General features: G+C 48.5%; 2 protein-coding genes across 2 annotated transcripts in view; one reads left to right on the forward strand and one right to left on the reverse strand.

Annotated features, from left to right (window-relative positions):
- The window catches only part of Kif19A (Kinesin family member 19A), a 123,810-nt gene that overhangs the window by 40,950 nt on the left and 60,679 nt on the right, over positions 1-22,181 (forward strand). The gene's annotated exons all lie outside the window — the stretch shown is intronic.
- Positions 353-20,498, reverse strand: LOC146190043 (endothelin-converting enzyme 1-like). The gene is made up of 8 exons (XM_084603428.1): positions 20,413-20,498; positions 15,723-15,959; positions 13,811-13,898; positions 12,523-12,767; positions 9,912-10,095; positions 3,021-3,262; positions 1,581-1,794; positions 353-919 (listed from the first exon to the last, which is right to left on the reverse strand). Exons 1-8 carry the CDS (start codon positions 20,496-20,498, stop codon positions 353-355), a joined length of 1,863 nt encoding a protein of 620 aa, XP_084459554.1.

Raw genomic sequence — 22,181 nt, forward strand, 5'->3', positions numbered from 1 at the left:
GTGTACGCAGTATACGGACGCAACAGTAATGGCGGGGACACTGATGCCGCACCGTCAGTTGAAGAAAAGCCCCCCCCCCCCCCCCCCAGCTTTCTAGTGCTGTTTTTGTATTTTTTTCTCTAATAAACGAACGTTTCGAGAGTGTCTCTTGTGAACAACAGTGTTCTGAACCTCTAAAACTTAATCTGATCTGAAAAGTTTACCATATCCCTATAGGCGGCTGAAATCGTAATCTAGATATGCGCTCAAAGTATATATGTGCGTTCTAAAAAATTGTCACTTCGCAACAAATATAGCACCCTTGAGATCATTGCAGGCATGATACGGCCGCACACGCTGTCACTCTTCCAGATCAAATGAGCTGGCACGACTTTTCCGCTCTCATTGCGTCTCCGCGCCGACAGCCGAATGCACGCCAGAAATCCGGACTGTTCCTCAGAGGTAGATTGCACTTCTCCTCGGGTGAAGTCCATCCGGCTGAGTAGAGGCTCGACACTTTCCGCGAACAGAAACAGAAGCAATGGTTCATGAAGAAAGCCTGGTCTTCCGTAAACTCGCCCTGACTCCGGGGCTTGAACCAGTGGGTCCACGACTGCGCCCAAACCAGCGAAGCTCGCAGCCCTCCACGGTTCCTGGCGAAGAATTCCTCCACGTGACGCTGGTAGGCGGCGAACGCGACTGACGTGGCCACGGCGTCGCTAATCTCGTTCCCGATGAACCGCGCGTCGAACTGGTACAGGTCTTCGAGGCAGCGGACAGCGGCCGAGTAGCCGTCTCTGGTAGAGTTGCTCCACCAGGGCCTCAGAGATCCGGTGCCGTCCCGGAGGCTTCCTTTTTGGTCGATGGCGCCGAACAGTAGGCGGGCGAAAAGGAACGCCAAGCCGGCATAGTTGAAGACCTCCTTGTGGGTTCCAATCACCTGCGGCATACGTAAATGTAAATGCTACCAGTGCATTGGGTACACTATTACAACAGCTTGACAGAAAGGCGTGTAAAATGAAATGTTGAAGAGATCGCAAAAATGAAAAGGAATATAATTTAGACTGAAAATTGATGGAGGGGGAAGGGGGGGAGGGGCAGTCAAACTCCGCCTTTAAGAGTATGACACACACAGCAGCATTAATGACTCCTGTCTGCCAACTCTCGTCGCGGATCCTCGTTTGTGTACACGAGCACTGCTCCTCTACTAATTACTGAATCCTTAATTTGTTCCTCGAATATCTCGCACATACTCTTCAGACTACAGCCGTAAGTTAAAATCCACCCGACTTAGATATAAGGACTCGCTCAACCAAGCGGTACGAACGTGCCTGCGTAGTCTGACTCGGAATGCAAGCAAAGGCTGATTCTGGTCTCACCCTCCCATCTTGAAGGAGAGCACAGAGTCGGCAGCTCCTGCAAAAGAGGCCATGTCACGTGGTCTCGTGACGTCAGGCAACCGTACGACCAATTAACGCCCGGTCATGCCAGCTACCACTTGCCAGAGCAGTAACTGTGATTTTTCGCTCAAGCATTGCCTATTGCCCGCTATTTGTACCCGTGAAACCGCGCCATTTCGACACAATTCAATTTCTCCTCACGTGAAAGACGGGTGGGCGAAGTACCGAGCCCATGACCACGGCGCTGTTGTAGACGTCGAGGTAGCGCACCAGGTAATCCACGGGAGACGTCCACGTGATGGTGTCCGGCGAGGTCGCTCCGGTAGCGGCCGTACTCAGGATTAGCTTGTGCTTGCAGCGCTTGGCAGCCAACAGGGACGGCAAAAAGAACGCCTCTCGGTCTTGAGGCATGCACCTGCAGCAAGCGGGAAATGAGCCGCGAAGCGTTACGCATTCTTGATCTGGGGATTTTGGCCATTCACGTGGGAACTGTTTCAGGCCTAAAACGAGCGCAGAGGCGCACGTTACATTATATTCTCCGAATGCTCGAAGCGCGCGCCGTCATAGGAGTCTGCGTTTTGTAATGTCTACTACATGAAAAAGGGTTCTGCCAGAGACCTCCAATTAGGTCTGTCCTGCTCCAAATCTGGCAATCCAGTTCCCACTACACACATACCATAATGCCTGCCGTGCTCTCTCAGAATTCAAGTTATTACCCATAAGGAATGCAGGTTATTTTGCTCTCGCATTACATTTCCTGCCAATGCTCATTTACCTTTCATTTAAGCTAGGATGCAAAGAACTCTGGTTTTCTCCGCGACCCACTCCAACATCTCTTCTCTATCACTTTCGTGTCTATAGCCTACTATATTGTCCACAGCAGTAAGGAGATAACAGGGGACAGAGGACCATCGACGTGGTTGCCTAATTTTCCCGCTGATGGTTTCAGTACTGCCACACGAAATAAGACGGAGAAGATGAAACGATAAAATGACTCGCCATGCCGACACAAGAAAATAACACAACTCGTACGAAGTTACAACTGATCGCAGAACCACCCTTTGAAAGGTGGTTCTGCAAATAATTGCAAGCGTCAGAGCACTCGCACACATCACTAGCGTTTCGCGGCATGGTTTTCAAGAGAACTTTGGCGCACGACCGGTCAAGTGTACATAGAGCATAGGTAGACCTTTGAAATGATCGTGTGGTGTTACAAACTTCTGCGCAATGATAAAGGCAAAAAAAAAAAAAAAAAAAAAAACCCTGCCTTCTTTGACTGCATACTTAGGCAAGGAACAGTGTAAATAATCACTGATAGCAGAATATGCTTTCGGAACATATTCGAAGGCAGTTCATACGACATGGTCCACCGTAAGAAAGAGTGACAACAAATAGCTTACGACGGCCGCTGCAACTGTCACTATCTATTCCCGTGGACGCTGTAAGTTGCACTAGTAGCGATGCTCATCAGATTTTGGAAGAAAACTAAGTTTTCTAGTATGTGTTCACTGTGTACTTACTAGTGAGCACGAGACTTTTATTTCAGCACTTAATGTATTGCATGCCTCCTGCTCAAACACTTTTAAGCGTTTTACGGAAATATCACTAGCCTAGAGAAACATTGCTGCTAAAGCCACTCACTCGTACAACCGATGCAGTGCGCTGGCGTTCCACACCAGCCCCGGCGCGGGGAAGACTCCGCGCACGGATCGGATCTTGTTCTGGGCAGAGCGGCGTGTCGCCTCGTCCATCCACTGGCAACGCTCGATACGGTGGCTGTACTCTCGCTTGGCTGCTTGGAAAAGCTTCTCAATTGTGCCCATCTCCCAGTTGGCCGAATCGGCGAACGGCTTCCCCGCTGCCATTGGCATGAGGCCGTGAACCTAGACGTGGTGCGTTGAGGCTGGCCTTCATGTTGTCAAGATATTCATAACTTCCCGAAAAATAAAAATAGAAGAAACACTTCTCTATTGATACAGATCATCATACTTCAGTAACATTTTGTTAGCCGTGCAGGTCTTGCTCTTATCACCAAAACTTTTCCCCAGTCAGTACCACTTCACTCTGCCAGCAATGGCCATTGCTATCATGCCTAGTGCTCACTCTGCTGTACAGCCATGGTGATGCCGATATCAGGTTGGTTGGTTGGTTTGTGGGGTTTAACGTCCCAAAGCGACTCAGGCTATGAGAGACGCCGTAGTGGAGGACTTCGGAAATTTCGACCACCTGGGGTTCTTTAACGTGCACTGACATCGCACAGCACATGGACGCCTTGCTTCTCGCCTCCACCGAAATCAGGGCAAGAGGTAAGGTGCACTTCAACGAATTCTAGTAACACAATCTAGTAACACAGTAGTACTCTTGTGGCTAGTATTGTACCTGCGCTGATGTGAAGAAGTCAACGGGGAGACGCAGGGAAGTACCGTACACCAGCTCTGCTGCACAGCACTGTAGATCTGCTCGAAGGACGGCCCTATAACCCAGGAGCCCAAGCGGTAGCGTGTCAACCCAGTTGATGCTGTCGAACCTGGTATCTAGGGCGGCCTTCAATATAAATGTAATTAGGTTTCAAAAACATATTGTTACCGGGAAACGCGGGGCCAAAGTGATGTGCTCACTGACAAAGACGACGACCGAGGAACGCGGGCACGACGAGTGGACAATAAAAGTTTTCAACAACAACAACAACAACAAGCGTTGAGAAAGAGGACGACGCTGACAGAGTGAATACTGCACGTCTACTGAAGTCTTAGCGTCGAGTTCAACCCATCGCAGTGCCGTTACATTAAGTACATCTCCGTAACATCTTGGTGGAGGTCGCGGGTTCGACACAATCTGACGCTGGATCTCCGCAGTGTCTGTCACCTCGGAACCGTCACGATGACAACCGACGCGGCTCCATCTACCTCCGCGACTCCAACTCCGCGTAACAATATCACGCGAACTTTACTGCTTTCGTCGCACGAAAAGCCGTGTGTGTGTGTACTCGTACTATGGTGGCAGCTGTGGCTCGTACTATGGCGGCAACTGCGTCTGGCATTGTACGCGTTATAGCGTGGGGTCTTCGTTTGAGTTTGGGTATTATCGTGACGGTCGCGCTAGTTTACTGGTGAGACTCAGTAAGACGGACGCCGAGAAAGCGGGAAACGCTCAGTAAGAGCCAATTAGATGATTGAAGCGAAGGCGGTATGCCGAGGTGCGAGCATTAGAACTGGAGAAATGAGTAAACAGTGCTAACACAGGGGCAAGTTGGTTTATCATATTTGGTGACTTATGCGCTGCTAGGTCATCACAGCCATTCATGCGCGTGATCACGATTACAGCTCCGCATTTGTGCTGCTATCTTATCTAGCTCGTTTTTGTGAGGACCACAGATGGTGTACTAACACCAACTTGAAAAGAAAATTGTAGAAGCCTTTTGAATTGAACCAGCGGGAAAAAACATGTTAGTACACCATCTGTGGCAGTCACGAAAAACGAGCTAGATATAGTAGTAGTTCATATGCAGAGGTGTGGTCGTGATCGCATGATGACGGTAGGGTCGTGGTATAACAAGAATGTTAGGCATATACGTATGCCTTTCCGAAAAGAATTAAACAGTTTTAAGTTCGCGCTTATGTTTCGTGTGTTTTGTTTCATCCGTCCCCTTGTGTACATATATTAGCGCATAAGTCTCCAAAGTGGAAGGGAGTTGGCTATCGTGTCTATTCTTAAAGCGAAGCTGAAGAGCTTTCCTAATTTTTGTTCTCGTTTTGCCTTTATATATTGCTACGCATGACTCGCGTGAAGTATGGTGACTTCAGAGATGTTCGTCCTGACCCCGATAAGATGCGTGCCGTGTAAGGCTTCCCATTTCCCCGTTCATGCAACGAGGTCCGGAGTTTCCTGGTGTTGTGCTTGTACATCGATCGCTTGGTTGAAGGCTTCGCCGACTTCCCCTCTGATCTCCTCAAAAAGATGTCACTTTCACCTGGGGTCCCACATGTGAGCAAGACCTTTAACTCTGAACTAGAAGCAGACTACCACGCCTGTCTTTGGACACTTCGATGCGACAGTCCCTCAGGGGCCCGTATCGACGCCAGTGGCCATGAAATCGGCGCTGTCCTATCTCAGCGGTAGTCCCGCCTACACCGCGTCATCGCCTATTTAAGCCGCCCTATGCTCCCCGCCTCTGAACTGAACGTGGGCGCTTTGCGTCGTAAGTGACCCTGAGAAATCTTGCCCATATTTACACAGCCTACCGCTTAAGGCTGTAGCTGACCACAATGTTCTGTGTTGGCTTGGCCGCTCGGCTTTCCGCCTATATAAGTGTGATTACATGACACTGTCCAAGTCTGGGTGGTTGCCGAATGATGTGGCCTGCCTGTCCCGTTACCCTGTTGACCCGTACTACAACAGTGGACTCGATAGCGACTCCGGCTTGTTCTGCCTCTCTGCCTTCGCTGACAATGGCGACAAACAGCGCCGCGATGAAGAACTGCGTCTTATCATCATCTAATTCTCTAAAAGTACGTACGTTTTTTTCCGACTCATCGATACTCGGTTATCTCTCCCATATATTATCTTCGCCTACAACTACTGTCGTCATGACACTGCTGACTACCCATTCTTCTACTTTCTGTTGGGCCACGAGCCGCAACTCCCTCTTTAAGGGCTCTTCTTATCCCTACTGATTCGCCTTGTGAATACGCCCTCGATGCGACTTCTGTGGTGGCCACGCCTGCTAACTAGCACGATTCCGACTACTCGTCTCGCAGATCTCACCGCAAAAACTGTTACGACCGCCGATGTCGCAAGGTCTCTTTCTCCCATGGCTCTCTTCTCTTGTTTTGGTCGCAATCTCGCCGCGTCAGACTTTTTGAAAAACTTGTGGCCCAGATGAAGACAAGTCCCGTTGTCGAAATGTTGGCTTCCTGCACTGAGGCTCCCCCGCACCCATTTTTCAGCTCTATTTTATAGTATAGTGCACCCACCTTTTCACCACAATGACCTTATGTAGCGTGAAGGTGGTCCGTACCGTGTCCTGCCCTAGGTCACCTCAGGACACCTCCCCTAATTTCTACTTTCCCAGAGGTCACCTCCCGTCAAGTTCAGTATGACGGCATGCAAATCTCTCACCTCAAGCACTACGTCTCGCAGTCGCCAGTCATTCCCTAGTCTACACCGAGACGGTGCTTTATGGTCGGGGGACCACGTTACGGTAAATACAGAGTCTAAGTGGTGCGTTCCGCTCTCGACGCTCAGTGCCTCGTGCTCAGTGTGGGTTCTGTGCTCTTGACTGTGCGCCGTGCCCGTGTCGTCACTGCTTCTTCCGCACCTTGTGTCTTGTAACTATATTATACTTACTGTTTTCTTTCTCACCCCTGCAGCATTTCCTTTAGTTGAACAGATAAGCTCACGATGATGCTTCGTCAGTCAAACCTCCGATAAAGTCATTGCGCCATAGCAATCTTTACCCCCACTATCTCCAAATATACCCCCGTCTTTGCCAAAAGTAGCCAGGCTGCAGGATCTCTTTCTCAGCCATGTGGTAGCTAATTCATACCACTGCTGAAGCTCTATATCTGTGCAATGTAAAAGCGAGTGCCTGTGCTCACTTCTTAACTAGTTGTGATTATCTGGAAATTTCTATTGGCTTTAAAATACAGGTGAGAAACAAAACATGCAGCCTGGTTACTTTTGGCAAAGACGGTACCTGCCATCTGTTGCTCTTATCTGTGTTCCGGTTTATTTGCTTTAACAAGTTTCATAGCAGTTCCTACGGCATGAGCAGCAGGCCTCCGTTTCTTTGCTCCGCTAAAGCGGATTTTTAACTTACCTTGTTACCGTGAGTGACGCTGGTCGAAGAACAATTGCACGGCTAGAGCCAATCTACACACAACCCAGAAAGAATGCTGTTCATGTTATTCAACATTATTCAATGGTGTCCCAATGTCATCCTTTAGAGTAAGTTCTGTGATTACGTGATAGAAGAGAGAAGGCGGTATACGGAGAAAGCGCAGAAAGGAAAACTCGATTGCCATGAAATTTTCGTAGACGCCTCCCAATGTTTTCACGGCATGCTCACGCCGTGTTTTCACCGCGTAGAATAAACTATCGGTAAGTACACTGTATGATAGATAAAAGTATGGAGTAGAGCAGAAATATGGAAGCTAAAAGGGGAGGCTAACAGCGCGGCGAACTATGGAGAGGACAATAATAGAGAAGAGCAATGTGTGTCAAAGAGGTTAATGACATTTGGACCGAAATAAAGATAAACATTAATACGTGGAGGGCATATAATTGCACGGCTAGATAACACTTGGCGCTCTAGGATGCCTAACTGGATCTAAGAGAAGGAAAACGTGGGAGGATCGGGCAAAACAGCTGGGCAGACAAGATTAGATATTTTGAGGGGACGAGATGGCAGCAGCTGGCACAAGGCCTAGTTAAAAAAGAACTTTAGAAGGTGTTTTTGTCCTGCAGAGGGCATATAACCAGGCTGAAAATGATAAATTATGATGCCACATACTGCGCCATTCGAACCGGTTACCACTCACTGGCAGATGGGCGTTAATATGCCTACCACAAGTCCTAGACAACATCTTGGCCGTTGCGGCGACAGTAAGCATTTACGCGTTCAGTCGCGCATTCCCATATCTCACCTGACAATAGCGAGTCCATACTGTGCTAAAACTGTAATGGTAGATTCCATTCAAGAACGAAGCAGGAAGTTCCCCTTAACAAATATTCTGCAACCAATGTCATCATCATGTTTTCATGACAACGCGCCCAACGAGCGTGGGTGGCAGAAGGCGATCGACTGGATCGCCATGGCAGAGGTATGGAGTAGCGCGATGCGCGATCCGCCACTGCGACCCGAGACGTGACAGGCATGCGTGTCAAACTCCAGCATGCGGCGCCATCTAGCGCCGTCAGGACGGTCTGGGCATGCGCAATGGAACGCGCAGTGGCAAATCATCGTAACTGATTGCGTATCGCGCTACGCTAAACCTCTGCGTCCTTACCGTGCGGAAGCAACGCTGCTCTCGCTCCGGTTCGCTGTCCAGCTGCAATTCGCGCGCGTCCGGCGCTACTGTCCACGAGAGGCTGCGTAGCACGTGCCAGCTGAGATAGAGCGGAACCACGTGCGGCTTGCGTGTGTTCATCTCCCCGACGAGACGCTGCAACGCCACCAGGAAGCGCGTGTTGGACACGGAAACGACGTCAATAGCATGCACCTCGAAGTAGCCGCGCGTCACGTTGTTCATGGCGGCCAACCACAACGGTGCCTACGGGGCGAAGAAAAAAAATGGAAAATTAGTTTTGAGAAAATTACACTGGCAGTAATTGTCGCATGACTGCAACCGCGGTGGCTTACTGGTCAGACATCTCGGCAAGTAAGCAATGTGACCCTGGCTTCGATCGCAACCGTGGCTTCCGCACTTCGGTGGAGGCGAAATGTAAGGCGCTCGTATATAACGTTGTAACGCTTAATACCTTGTCCTCCAGAGAATCCGTCATCGACGTTTGCCGGCGTTGTCGGCATCGGCGATACGAGCGAAAAGTGAAGGGCATTGTTAGCGGGTGGTTCTAGGCAAGTGACATGGCCAAGCACCGATTGGTCTACAGGTTGAGTGACGTCACGAGACCCCTTGGCATGGCCCAACTGGCAGGCACTACAAACTAGGGCATCGCCTTTGAGATGGAAGAGGGATACCAGAACCCAACTTTCCACGAATATTTTGTCCCAAGTTAGGCACGCTGTCCATAGCTATATATAAGCCCGTTCGTACTCCGTGATTAAAGTGAAGCTTTGTACCAATCTCAGTGGGCTTTTATATACAGTGTCAGGCGTGTTGTAGCTTACGACCATGTACTAATGAGTATGTTGGGTCAGTAGAGGCAAAACTTAAAAGAGTATTTAAGCAAGTAGCATTGCGCATGCACTCGAACGAGGGTTTGCAAGGGCAGTGGACAAACGGGTCATTAGCGGTGTCTCGTCATACCTTAAGGTGGAGCTTAGGTGTCACTCCGATTTTGTGTGGTGTGATTATGCTATTCCTGGTGGTGAAAATTATCCGTTCTCATCTACGCCGTCCCTCGTAGGCCCAGTCATTTTGGAACGTTCAACCTCATGAACCAAACTGATCTACTCAGTGGACGCTTGAATCGCGCCGTGGGAGAAAGAACAAAGGTGGGATTGAAAAGAGAAAGAGGTGCCGTACGTAGTGGAGGGTTTCGATTTAATTTCAACCACCTGGGAATCATTAACGCGCACTGACATCGCACATCACAAGAGAACATTTTCCATTTCGCCTTCGTCGAGCAGCGATCGTCGCGGCCTGGTACCACCCGTGCACTTCGGGTCCCCATAGCCTTGCGCGCCCGATCGACCTCATGTCACTGTTGTTGCACGCTCACCTGAAATCCCGGAGCGATTTCGTCCAGTTCGCCAAAGGGCGTCGACTCCCCTTCGGCCTTGTAGACGTTCGTGACGCGCAGTACCTCGTCGTCAGCCTCGAACACAGAGTCGATAAGCGAACGTGTCACGTCGGCGGCGGAAAAGGCCTCGACATGTCTGCGTATCCGTGTGAGGTACTCCGCACCGATGCGCTTGCGTTCCTTTCTCCACAAGGAGAGCTGGTTACTGGGCGACAGCCTCCAACGGGGTCGTCCTCCCGCTGCCTTGGGCGTCGGCAGCAGCTCCAGTTCGAAGATAGCACTCAGCTCCCAGCTGCGCCGCAACACGGAATGATAAATACGGGGCGGGCCTTCAAGCGGCTATCGATGGACCTCAGATGCAGCCGCACGCCATACACAAGAGTCGCTCGTGGGTTGTCAGTGCACGCTTTAAGGGACGTAAGCCGACGGAATCGGGAACCTCTAGAATGGCGCATCTTTTCACTCTTCCGTTTTTCACTTTCCCTTTCATTCTCTAATCACGTTATGAAATTGCGGAGGGGAGGCGTCGATCGATATGAGGCAGAACTACGGTTATATTGTCCTCGTAGTAACCTTCGAAAATTTTCCCGAGAAACACTTCCAGATCCAAGTAGCATTCCTGTCTTGAAATGCAGAAATCTATTTGTCTCGAGCTCACCTACTCATATATCATAAACTGTTTAAGCAAGAAATGACCATGTAGGCAGGCGAATGGTTCTTCTCAATATTAGCAGAAAGGAAGATACACCATTTACGCTCACACGGTGGAGAAAGGCTTGCGAGTTGACCCTATGGAGGGAGCAGAATGGCGTAACTGTATCACTGTTACGTTTAATGCGACAGCATTCTAAAGGTCCTGTCCTGAAAAAAAAAAAAAATCGGTGTTGCGAGCGAAAAATCAAAAGCATGGCTATGGATGGTGGTAGTTAGCAGGTGACGTAAAGACCCGGTACTGTTTGGGTCGGCGGCTTAATGTGTGACGTCACTAGACCGCGTGACGTCACATTATACGTGACATAACGAGATCACGTGACCTCACAAAGCTGGTAGGAGCTGCAGGATGGGCTTGCTCATCTGAGAAGCGAGGATGGGACAGGAATCAGCCTTCTATGTCTCTTGGACGCCGAGTCGAGCACGCCATGCTGGCACGTTCGTACGGCTTGGTAAACCGGGGCAATATATCTACATCTGGTGGTTGCCTACGACCGGTATCTTGATAATGTGGCAGCTTAGCACTGTATGCTAATAAAATGTGCGAGGTATATTAGGCAAAAATACAGGTTGGTGATAAGCCAGAAGAGAATACAGGTACGTAAACGAGCAACCGAAAAGAGAGTCTTAGACGGGAGCCATCAAAGTTACCGCTCCATACCGTTAAATGGGGAGAGCATCACCCTTAACTTCTCAACTCGAGATTTCAGCCTTTTTAATATTCAGAATGCAGCACAATTAAGGACTGATCATCGAGCTTACCATCTTTAGATGTTTACTGGAGAAAACGGTTTGGTTTGGTTTGTGGGGTGTAACGTCCGAAAGCGACTCAGGCTATGAGAGACGCCGTAGTAGAGGATTCCAGAAATTTCGATCACCTAGAGTTCGTTAACTTGCACTGTCATCGCACAGCACACAGGTGCCTTGCTTTTCGCCTACATCGAAAAGCAGAGAAAACGATTTCGATTGGGCTCTTATGCTTTAACATAAGTGTGGATCCAAAAAGGTTTTAAGTGTCACCTGCGGTGACTTCTCTCAGGCGAACTTGTGAGCGGGAGACTCCACGAAGCAGGATGCTAATAATCGAGGATATTAAAACCAGGTGGTCGTTTGTCGAAAATGTATTTCGAAGGAGAGGAGGGAAGGTGCTGAACACTCAGTAAAGGAATGCACCCCCAAAAGCGCTGGCCGAGAGCTCACAAGGGGGTATTTCATGTACGTTCGTAGACCCTCAAAAGGACTCAAAGAAGAGGGCTTCAATTTCTGTGTGAAGCCTTTGCTTTGCTGTGTGTGTGTGTGTGTGTGTGTGTGTGTGTGTGTGTGTGTGTGTGTGTGTGTGTGTGTGTGTGTGTGTGTGTGTGTGTGTGTGTGTGTGTGTGTGTGTGTGTGTGTGTGTGTGTGTGTGTGTGTGTGTGTGTGTGTGTGTGTGTGTGTGTGTGTGTGTGTGTGTGTGTGTGTGTGTGTGTGTGTGTGTGTGTGTGTGTGTGTGTGTGTGTGTGTGTGTGTGTGTGTGTGTGTGTGTGTGTGTGTGTGTGTGTGTGTGTGTGTGTGTGTGTGTGTGTGTGTGTGTGTGTGTGTGTGTGTGTGTGTGTGTGTGTGTGTGTGTGTGTGTGTGTGTGTGTGTGTGTGTGTGTGTGTGTGTGTGTGTGTGTGTGTGTGTGTGTGTGTGTGTGTGTGTGTGTGTGTGTGTGTGTGTGTGTGTGTGTGTGTGTGTGTGTGTGTGTGTGTGTGTGTGTGTGTGTGTGTGTGTGTGTGTGTGTGTGTGTGTGTGTGTGTGTGTGTGTGTGTGTGTGTGTGTGCGCGCGCGCGCGCGCGCGCGTGCGGCTATCTATAAACTTTTCGTCGATTTATCGCTAAGCAAGTCCTAGTGGCGCTCCGGTTTCGCATACAGAAGGGAACGACGTGGTGGACGCGATATCCCTAGGATGAAATGCCAAAACTATTGCTGTTCAGTTAGGGCCCGTATACGGGGCCGAGTAAAGAGCCGTCGATCGCAATCACTGCTCACCTGAGTGAAAGCCGAACCATGAGGTTGATGAGATCCGGCGTGGCCATGGGGGTCGGTTGAGGCCAAGTGAGTCCCATGTCGTTCATGAAGTGCAGTAGGACTTCAGGCCTGGGAGGCCTCCGCGAGAGCAGGAGGCACTTTTCCATCAGCAGCGCCGCCTTGTGGACGGCGTCGAAGGCACCGACCGCGGGCACCTGGACGTGCCTCAGGAGCGTGGCAGCGCTTCGTCGAGCACTCAGGGCCAACTGCGCCCAAATTAGGTGACCGGACAAAGATTCAGGAAAGTGGAAGGCGCAGTAACTGTATGTAGTAAGGGCCAGCATGACCGGTGCGTTGAGCAAGAGAATTAAAGAAGTGAATGAAGATTTTGGCTTTGACTTTATCGGGAGTAACGCACCAAATGGCTCATGCTATGAGGGACTTCGTAGTGGAATGCTCCGGACGATTTCTGCCACTTCGCGTTCTTCAACGTGCACCCTGCTCTTCGTCTCCTTCGAAAAATGGCCACCACAGCCAAGATATAACCGGCGTCTTTAGCAACAGCAGTCTAGCTCTCGAACCACTTATCCACCGCGGCGATGCTCGGACGAAAAAGAGAGAGGGGGAATGGTAGGGCATTTATAGATGAGATAATTACATTTCAGCATGATGTGAACGTTGTTAAAGGAGCTAGTGCTGCTATGTTTACCTCTCACCGGTACTCTCACTGCAAATTTGAAACTGACCTGTACTGATAATTCAATTACGGGTTTCTAATGACTGTGAGGCTTCTTTCAAACAAATAGCTTACAGCCTAGTAAAAGCAAAAATTATATTTGGTGGACAGCTCCACCTTATAGAATATCATGCGTCAGCGTTAATAGTTTCTGTCAGTATCGTCTTTGCTACTAGCTTAATTACTACTCCCTTAATTAGCACCTCTTTAATCTCACATATACTCATTAGCATACAGTCTACATGCTGTATGTTCAACACAACGCAACATAATATAAAGTCCGGGTTTAACCGAACCGTATAAAGATGCAGGGGTGGCCTTGGGGGGTGTTTCCGACTCAGGATTGAAGGCTCGAGAGTTCAGTCCCCATCTCAACCTAAATTTTAGTCGGTAGCGTACAAGGCGCGTCCCACCGAAGAGACGTCGCCGTATCCCAGAAGTGAGAAAATGTATTGAAAAAGCATGTGGCGCCGGCATGCGGCAGTCGCCGGAACTCCATCGAGACCTGATACGTCTTGGCCAATAAAGATGGCGCCCACTTGGAAAATCAGGGATGTATTAAGAGAACCGCACCTCCTCGATGACAGACACATTCATGCCTTTCTGCGCCAACCAGCCGTCGCAGACGAAGTGGTAGAAGTTGCGGCACGGCTCCACCGACCTGTCATGAAGTAATAAACGGCCTCGTACGTGTGTTGTGTGGAACGCGACGTTCTAGGCGAAAATATAACTTTAGAGTAATGCTAGCGCCATATCGTACGAACGTAAATTACGTTAACGCTCCGCAAGCAAGTTATTCAAGGATTCTAGTTTAGCTCTCCGAAAGTGTTAAACGTCATTTCCTTTTCATCATCAGTCTGACTATACCCACTGCAGGGCGAAGGCCTCTCCCATATTTCTCCACTTAACTGTGCTAGCTGCATCCTCTTGACCCCTGCGAACTTCTTACCCTCATCCGCCCACCTAACTTTCTGCCGTCCCCTGCTACGCTTTCCTTCCCTTGAAACCCTAAGCGGCCATCGGTTATCCTCTCTTCGCACGACACGTCCTGCCCATGTTCATTTCTTCTTCTTAATTTCCACTAGTATGTAGGTAACCTGAGTTATAATTGTTATCCTCTCTTCGCACGACACGTCCTGCCCATGTTCATTTCTTCTTCTTAATTTCCACTAGTATGTAGGTAACCTGAGTTATTTCTCTGACCCACTCTGCACGCTTCCTATCTCTTAATGTTACCCCTACCATTTTTCGTTCCATAGCCCTCTGGGTTGTCCTCAACTTAAGTAGAACTCTATTTTCCTTTTTTCCTTTCATTTCCTTTTCATGAAGGGTAAATATCATTCTATAAATGTAGCCATTTGCAGCTAATGTGAGGAAATATTATGTATCAATTTGTTTTTCTGTCGATACAGTAACTTTCATTTCAGTAGAAAAGATGAATTATTTGGTGGTTCAAAGTACGTCTGTTAAAATACGTAAACGCTCGTGGCGCCTCCTAGTTAAAGAAAGGCTAAGTGCGGAACGCTCGCTTAAAATTTTTTCAATCGCACGACGTGCAATAATCAAGATACCACAGAAAAAAAATTATACAAACCACCTTGTAAATTACTGAAATACGTGGGACATCGTAACAAAGCTCTAAACCTATTTCTGAGATGTTCCGAGTGGTTACAAAGCGGCTTGAGGCCCCATTATTGATGCGTATACCAGGACTGATAGCGTCAAACACCAACCTAAATTACAGTCGAAGCAAGGTCAGCCATAGTAAAAAAGCACCAGCGCAAGAAGTTCCTGGTAAACCAGAGTGGACCACAACGGTAGTTTAACCGGCTGAAATGTGAGGATTTCACTTCGAAGTCCGTCGCCATGTTTTAACGATATAAGCGCAAAAGACGTAACGCTAATATCTAAAACTTGAGTGCACAAGCTAGCGCCATTCTGCCGCTAGCGTTCTACGCGTGCGGCCTATGTGACCTCTATTCTGCTGAGCACGCAGTTACGCAAAGCCCGTTATACTAAAACACTGTGATAGTATAAATTAAGGCCATCTTTTTGTGGGTGCAAATGGAACAGAGTGTACCAGCGAAATACATAACCAGCCACATGGTAAGAAAGTGCACAGACAAGCCTCTAGGTTATAGGTGCACTAGAAAATGGCACAAAGATACATCATACACTTCAAACGAACGTGTACACATCGGATAAGGAAGCATTCACAGAAGGCTGCAGGAGAACATGTAGTAGCAGTAGCAGTAAGAATAGAAGGTAAGGAGGAAGGGGATAAAGTTAGGTACAGAGTAAGGACCACATACGTTTTAGAAGTGTGTATGCAGATAGACTGAGGATGATGTGTCAAAGGACGGGATAAATAACGGAAGATCTACGAGGACGAAGACAGCCTGACACTTTCGCACATGCTGAAGGCCTCACTAAAAAACGTCACCCCCATTCACTCTCTCTGCCCTTTCCACTCCCATCAACTGACCTGTTCAAAGATGCGGACAGCGCCGGCTGTTCGAATAGGTCAACCAGAAGGCCGTGAACGTGACCGTCTATGACGAAACCGTCGTAGAATGTCACGGTTCCGGTGAGCAGAAGCAGCACGACAAAGCACGCGGCTGTACAACAGCAGCAGCACAGCGAACGCTTGAAAATCCGAGCGTAGTACTTGCTTGAGGCACCGCTACTGGTCCCGCTGTCCCCACTGGGGTACACAACAGCGCTATGACGGAAAAAGAAGAGACGAAAATCACTGGCCTACAATACACGTGGTATTAAAGACAGTTGAGTCAAGAAAGTACTTTTTGACGTTTGGGAGTCGATGGACCAACCTACCGATTTCTCTGATAGAAAGTATATTGTAGCAAAAGCTACACTACTCTACCCTTGAGCATTCGGCCACTATTTCGCCGGTGCCTGAAAGAGTGCCAACTCGGGCTTCTCCTTTCATGTGGAAGGGTGACATTAGAATCAGCCTGCCATGACATTTGAATTGACATTACCCTTATAGGCCACTAAGGCACGTTCATACGGCTTATAATTAAAGCGGGGCTTTATATGTGGGCTAGTAGCCTACGCTATCGCGTCATAACCTTAAAGACGCCGTACCTTTAAAACTTTCGCTTCACATTCGGTTCAGCAGCGTCAACCCCTCTAAATTTTTAGTATTTTCTTTATGGCATCAAAGATGGAAAAGTCGGCCGGCGTTAATATGACTCTGACCTGTTACTCCACGCTGAGGAAGGGGAATTAAAAGGACAGTTCTAATGCGAATGAATGGTCATGATGGCATTTCACAATGAAACGCCTGTGGTGGTTCGGTAATAGAGAAGACCATGCACACAATGGCTGGCACTCGTCTCGCGTAGAGCTGAAGTGCACATGACCACCTCCTTTTGAATATCAGTGGTTTCTGCGCCAATGCCAGTACTGCGATGAATGCGCTACAATTCATAAGGAGTTGGTAATAATGTTGGCATTGCGATGCATGCACGAAGTGTTCCATGACTGACAACCGCGCAAGCACCGCTAAGGGCCCGCACTGGGCCCAGTTGGTTTAATCCCAAAATAACAGCTTGAGGGGCAAGTTGGTGCTGCGTAGTACCCAGAAATGTGGCGCAACAAACACAATCACATGAGAAGAAACACAACACAGGCGCACACTACCAACTGTAATGTGGATCTGAACGCATATTTCCTCTTCACCACTCATCCTCTTCTACACCCAAGTACATCTTCTCATCATCCTCTTCTTTGCCAAGGAGATAGCAGAACTTTCTTCCCCGCAGAACTCAAACATCGTCCAAGCATGACAGTCACAAATTCTACACTCATGTACATCTCCACACACCTCTTCTTTGCCCAGCAGCTATTACCACAATTGCTTCTTAGACATGCCGGGCAAGTTACAGTTCCTTTTGTTAACATAGGGACTTCACAAGTGAAGTGTTTTGGAAGGACATGTCTGACTGCACATGTGTGGTGATAGTTTGCTAATGTGTGTCTATGTGGTGGACTCTGTAACTGTCCTGCTTGGATGATGGTTGTGTTCTACTGGGACGATTGTGGTAATAGCTTCTGGGCAAAGAAGAGGTGTGTGGAGATGTACTTGGGGTGTAGAATTTGTGACTGCCATGCTTGGGCGATGTTTGAGTTCTGCGGCGAAGAAAGTGCTACAATCTTCTTGGCAAAGAAGTAGTGTGTGAAGAAGATGTACTTGAGTGTAGAAGAGGATGGGGGGTGGAGAGGAAGTGTGTGTTCAGATCCATATTATAGTTGGTCGTGTGCCTTCTCATGTGATTGTGTTTGTTGCGCCACATTTCTGAGTACTTTGGTTTAATCCGTGTCGTGCATTTAATATTCTGTTTCCATAAAACAGTACCGGGTATGGGCGACTTATTTAAAAAGCACATCCTTTTCATGTTCGCGAAATTCATCAACGATGCCTCTGTTGCCAGCAGCCGAGGAAAAAAAAAACTGAATACTTGGTAGAACATTTTAATACTGCATAAAGATGACGTTCTTGACTCAACAGATCTCACTGTACAGAGCTGGAGACACTTGTCTGCCGCGCTCTAACGGCGCTCTTCGGAAGAAAGGAAGCGGAAATTTGAAGCGGGAACTGAGAGGTGATACGCTCGCTAGAACGCAGACGTTTAAGCACGAGAATCTTGCTTTTTGAAAAACAAGTGCGTCAAAATTTTATTTTAGTTGCTAGGCGGCACACTGATCAGCCGCTCTAGAGAAGCGTGCTCATCTATGCTGTTTCATTCTCACTAAGACCAGCGCGTACATAAAGAAGCTAGGTCACGGCTAGAAACCAGGCCCTGTGATGTTCGTTATTGAGACGTCTGCAACATTAATTGCTTGTAGCGCTACGTCAAAAGATGGTAGACTACCTACTTTTGAAAACGGACTGCACGTTTTTGCATGTGCTAATGAGTCAAGAAAACCAACGGGTGAGCGATCAGTGGCTCGTATGCATTGCACATAAATGATTCCGCGTTCACAGCATGCAAACGCCGGCCAATATCCGGTACAGCTGTCTTAAGCTACATCATTGCCTTTGTGTAATCTTTTTTTTCGTTAGTTAGCTGGCCAGTCAGTTATCCAGTTAGTTAGTTAGCTATCCAATCATCAATTAGTTAGCCACATGGTCAGGTTAGTAAGGTGAACGTGCAGAGCCCTGCTGCAACATGATAAGTAAACGTGTACAAAGGAAAAACAAATCAGAAAATTAGGTACACAGAGATATCGTGGAACACTTAGGCACCTAAACGTACACGCAATAAAAAGGTTGATGCTGCGCAATATTGCATCGCTATGGATGCGATAGTAGCATATACTGCGCTGCATCTATAGCACATTTAGCTGGCGCATTCCCCTGATATTTCCCGGATTTGAACACATGAGGCCCTGTACGCTCGCACGCATATTGCCGCAAAGCATTCAAATCGTTATTTGTTTTCGACATCCGCCAGAATGCGGCCTTATCACTCCGATTCTGGTACACGGATCAATTCTGTACTCTTTGTTCATGTTCGTCGTCGCGAGACATAGCTTTATCATTTTCTTCGCCGCGCGGGATGCGCCGAGATGTGACTCGAAGATTCCAACCACTCGCTTGTATTTCTGCAATGTTCCAGGTTGTGCTAGTCACTGTCTGCGGCTTTATCTAGGTTTTTCTTTGCCGCCTTTAAATTGAGCGTTGACGAGTACGACAGGCATTCTTCGTTCGACGACCGACGAGCATAATTGCTGCTATCACCGCCGCCGAGTTGCTTAGTTATTTTGCAGGCGCAATTAAGTCAGCCCTATAAGAGTTGATTCCAGTGCCATTACGCCTGACTCCTCTTTTGGTACCTACGGCCTTGTCACCACAAGGTAACAATGTGATTTCGACCGGCGCTCAGAGTTTTGTTGGTTATACCTTAGGCCACCACATTCTCAAGGAGCCTCAAGTTACGCCACCGAAGCCTGAAATGATGTGCCGACCTGCGCGTACAATCTCATTGACACCTTACGTGTCCGGCCTTTGTAATTGGCATAGCACTGGGCCGGGGTACAGTCACTTCGCAAAGCGATCCGCTCCAGTCCGGAATCCGGCCGCCAGCACGAATGCTCGCGTGGCATGTCATTTGGCTTCGAACAAAGAAGCTTTGTGTCGTGTGGACCTTCCGCGTGCGGTAAGCCCATTGCCGGCATATCATTGAACTCCCGTCCTGTGTTTACCCTGCTCTTCGACAACCGCCTATAGCTATGCCCATAGAACCTACGCGGAGGAATCGTACTACATGCGCCACGTGTCGGCCATTATGCAAGCACCGTAGCCCTGCCTTTGGACCTATTTTGGCTGTCGGCTCCTTTGAGACGACGCACGCGACTAGAGTCTCCGTGCTTCGGAGATGGTGCCAGAACATATGTAATGGGGCCTCGCAACATGCACACTGATCGAACGCTAAACTGCGTCACGGGGAGGCTTTTGTGAACACAGGGACACTACATGGCGTCCCGAAGAGCGCAGATACATTGTGAACACTTGAGGTGCGGTCGCACGAGATTTAATTATTTCGGAAGGATTACTTGCTCTGTATACAAATAGAAATGACTGTTATGGTGACGTCATGAAGGATATGCACCTCTTTGCTAATCGCGGAGGTCCCGGCACCGTCCTGCGTGCCGGTAGCGGGGACTAGGAGGCCTCCCTATCTGGTGGAAGAATAAACTTGTTATCATCATCCTCATCATCATCATCGCCGCGGAACGTTATCAGGAGCGAAAAAGAAAATACGACTTAAGTAATAACTTTCGCTCCTTTCGTTACCCTGTTCCAGAAATAAGTGCAAGCGGTAAATATGGGCTGCATCCTATGCGTCATGGAGTGGGAACTGGTGCATTGAAGAAGCGCCTATTCTCAGATCAGCCTAGGCTGTTAGTGTTGCTGGGGACCTCTTATGGCCTGCATGTAGGGCAGCGGGCATCGCAAACTTTATTAGTGGCATGGACATAATCACTACATTCCTTCAAAATATAATTTGTCCACCACCACATAACCCTCGTAAGCAACACATCCTGCTGTCTAACAAAGCGTCTTATATTAATTAGCGACCGCGAAAACAAAAACTTAAAATAGTATATTGGTTTACAGATTTTGATTGAAAAACTTTATTTTTCACCAGAAGAAGGCGATCACCTCCACCCCCGGCACGTAGGCCTGGAAGACGGGGGCCGTCGCGTTAAAGGCTTGGACTGCGGCGATCATGGTTTACGGAAAGGAAGAGCGCAGTGTCCACACTTTCTGCGTGGACACTTCAACTGCGCCTTAATGTAAGGGAAGACGCTGGGATGTAAAGTAGAGAGCACCAGGGGCCGTAGTGGAGGGCTCGGAAATAATTTAGACCACCTGGGTATCTTTAATGTACACTAACATCGCACAGCGCACAGGCGCGCACACCCTTTTCGCCTCCATAAAAACTCGGCCGCCGCGGTCGGGTTTGAACCCTGGTACTACGATTCACTAGCCGAGTGCCTTAATCACTCAGCGACCGCGGCTAGTCAACACAAACAGCGTCACATCTAGGTCGAAGGCAGGGGCGATAATTATAAACGAAGACCTCCAGTATCGGTCCTGAAGACAGGAGCTTGCTAAACCTACCGTGTAATCTGCCACGACACATTATCTTGAAGGTCATATGTTTGAACGTCCGCGGTGGTATGCTGAGCGACATTGGAGTGTTCCCTATTTTCGAAACGTCCATCGAAGAAAACTACGGCGAGCTAGATTCAAACTTCGCGTTTATTAATCTAAAACATCTTGAAAACATGACATTGCATTCGATTCGTTTCGAATTATGTTCAATGCGCTCTATGTGTACCGTTCAGCGAATGGGATCAGAGTGTACTCGACTCGATAGTTAGTTTTCAAAATATCCTAGCACAATAGTTCTGAACAATAACTGCACTTTGCTAAACCCACTCTTTGGAAGGCATGAAGAGTTCCGCTACAATAAAGGTCTGTGAAAAGTTCTTTCTCGGAACCAAATCGAAAACGAACAGAGTAGCTAAACATCGAATTGGATAAAATTGGAATGTTGGTATGATTACTAGGTATAACGGTACTTACCTGTCGTCGGCTCTAGATTCCTGGGGGAGCGATCTATTTTTCCGCTTGGACATCGTCCCCTTCTTCTATCTCGTTTTGCCGTTCTGAGTACTAAGAAGACACGAATGAGCACGTGCAAGTGCTGAGGCACGGCCTCACAAATGTATACATAGCCATAAAAGACGAATTTCTTTTTTACTCTTACAACCTGTCTTTTTTTTTTTTTTTTTCAGTCCTCTCCCACACAGCCTGAATGCTTTCCCACGGCGTATACTTAGCGATATAACGTTTTCTTTAGCCAGGGCCGGTGTCTCCAGTGACGCAAGCGTCATTCCCATTGTCATTCACGCGCCTCGCGCCTTTAAGAACATGGCTGCCTGAGAAACCCGGACGTGCAACTGGTCAGTCTTCGGTATCGCCTTTGTCTGGTATGCGTTTAGCGTATTGCCATTTTCTTGATCACGTTAAGCGAACAGAGCATCGCTTACAAGTCACAGCAGCGGTGGCACCACGCTGTTAAAACGCAATCATCTCCCGCTGTTCGACCTCCTTAGAGGTCAGCAGCCCACGACCAGTTCGCATCTAGTTGCCTTGTATGCGAAAGACAGTTATCCTTCGAAGTCATTGGCAGCTACAAGGCAACGGGTAGCGATTTTCTTCGTGTGCGAACCGAACCCCAGGCTCCTTCCAAGAAGGCAATCTGCCGCCTGCTCAACATAGCACGGCATGGCCCAAGTCGACGGGGTCAGCGCCGACAGCTCCATGGAAGAAACTGAAACCGCATTCGTGGCCGCCGACTGCACCGAGATTTTCATGGTAGGACTGGGCCTACTCTTCCTTGTG

This window comes from Amblyomma maculatum, chromosome 5, assembly GCF_055883805.1.
Source record: "Amblyomma maculatum isolate TAMU_Amacu chromosome 5, ASM5588380v1, whole genome shotgun sequence".
Lineage (NCBI taxonomy): Eukaryota > Metazoa > Arthropoda > Arachnida > Ixodida > Ixodidae > Amblyomma > Amblyomma maculatum.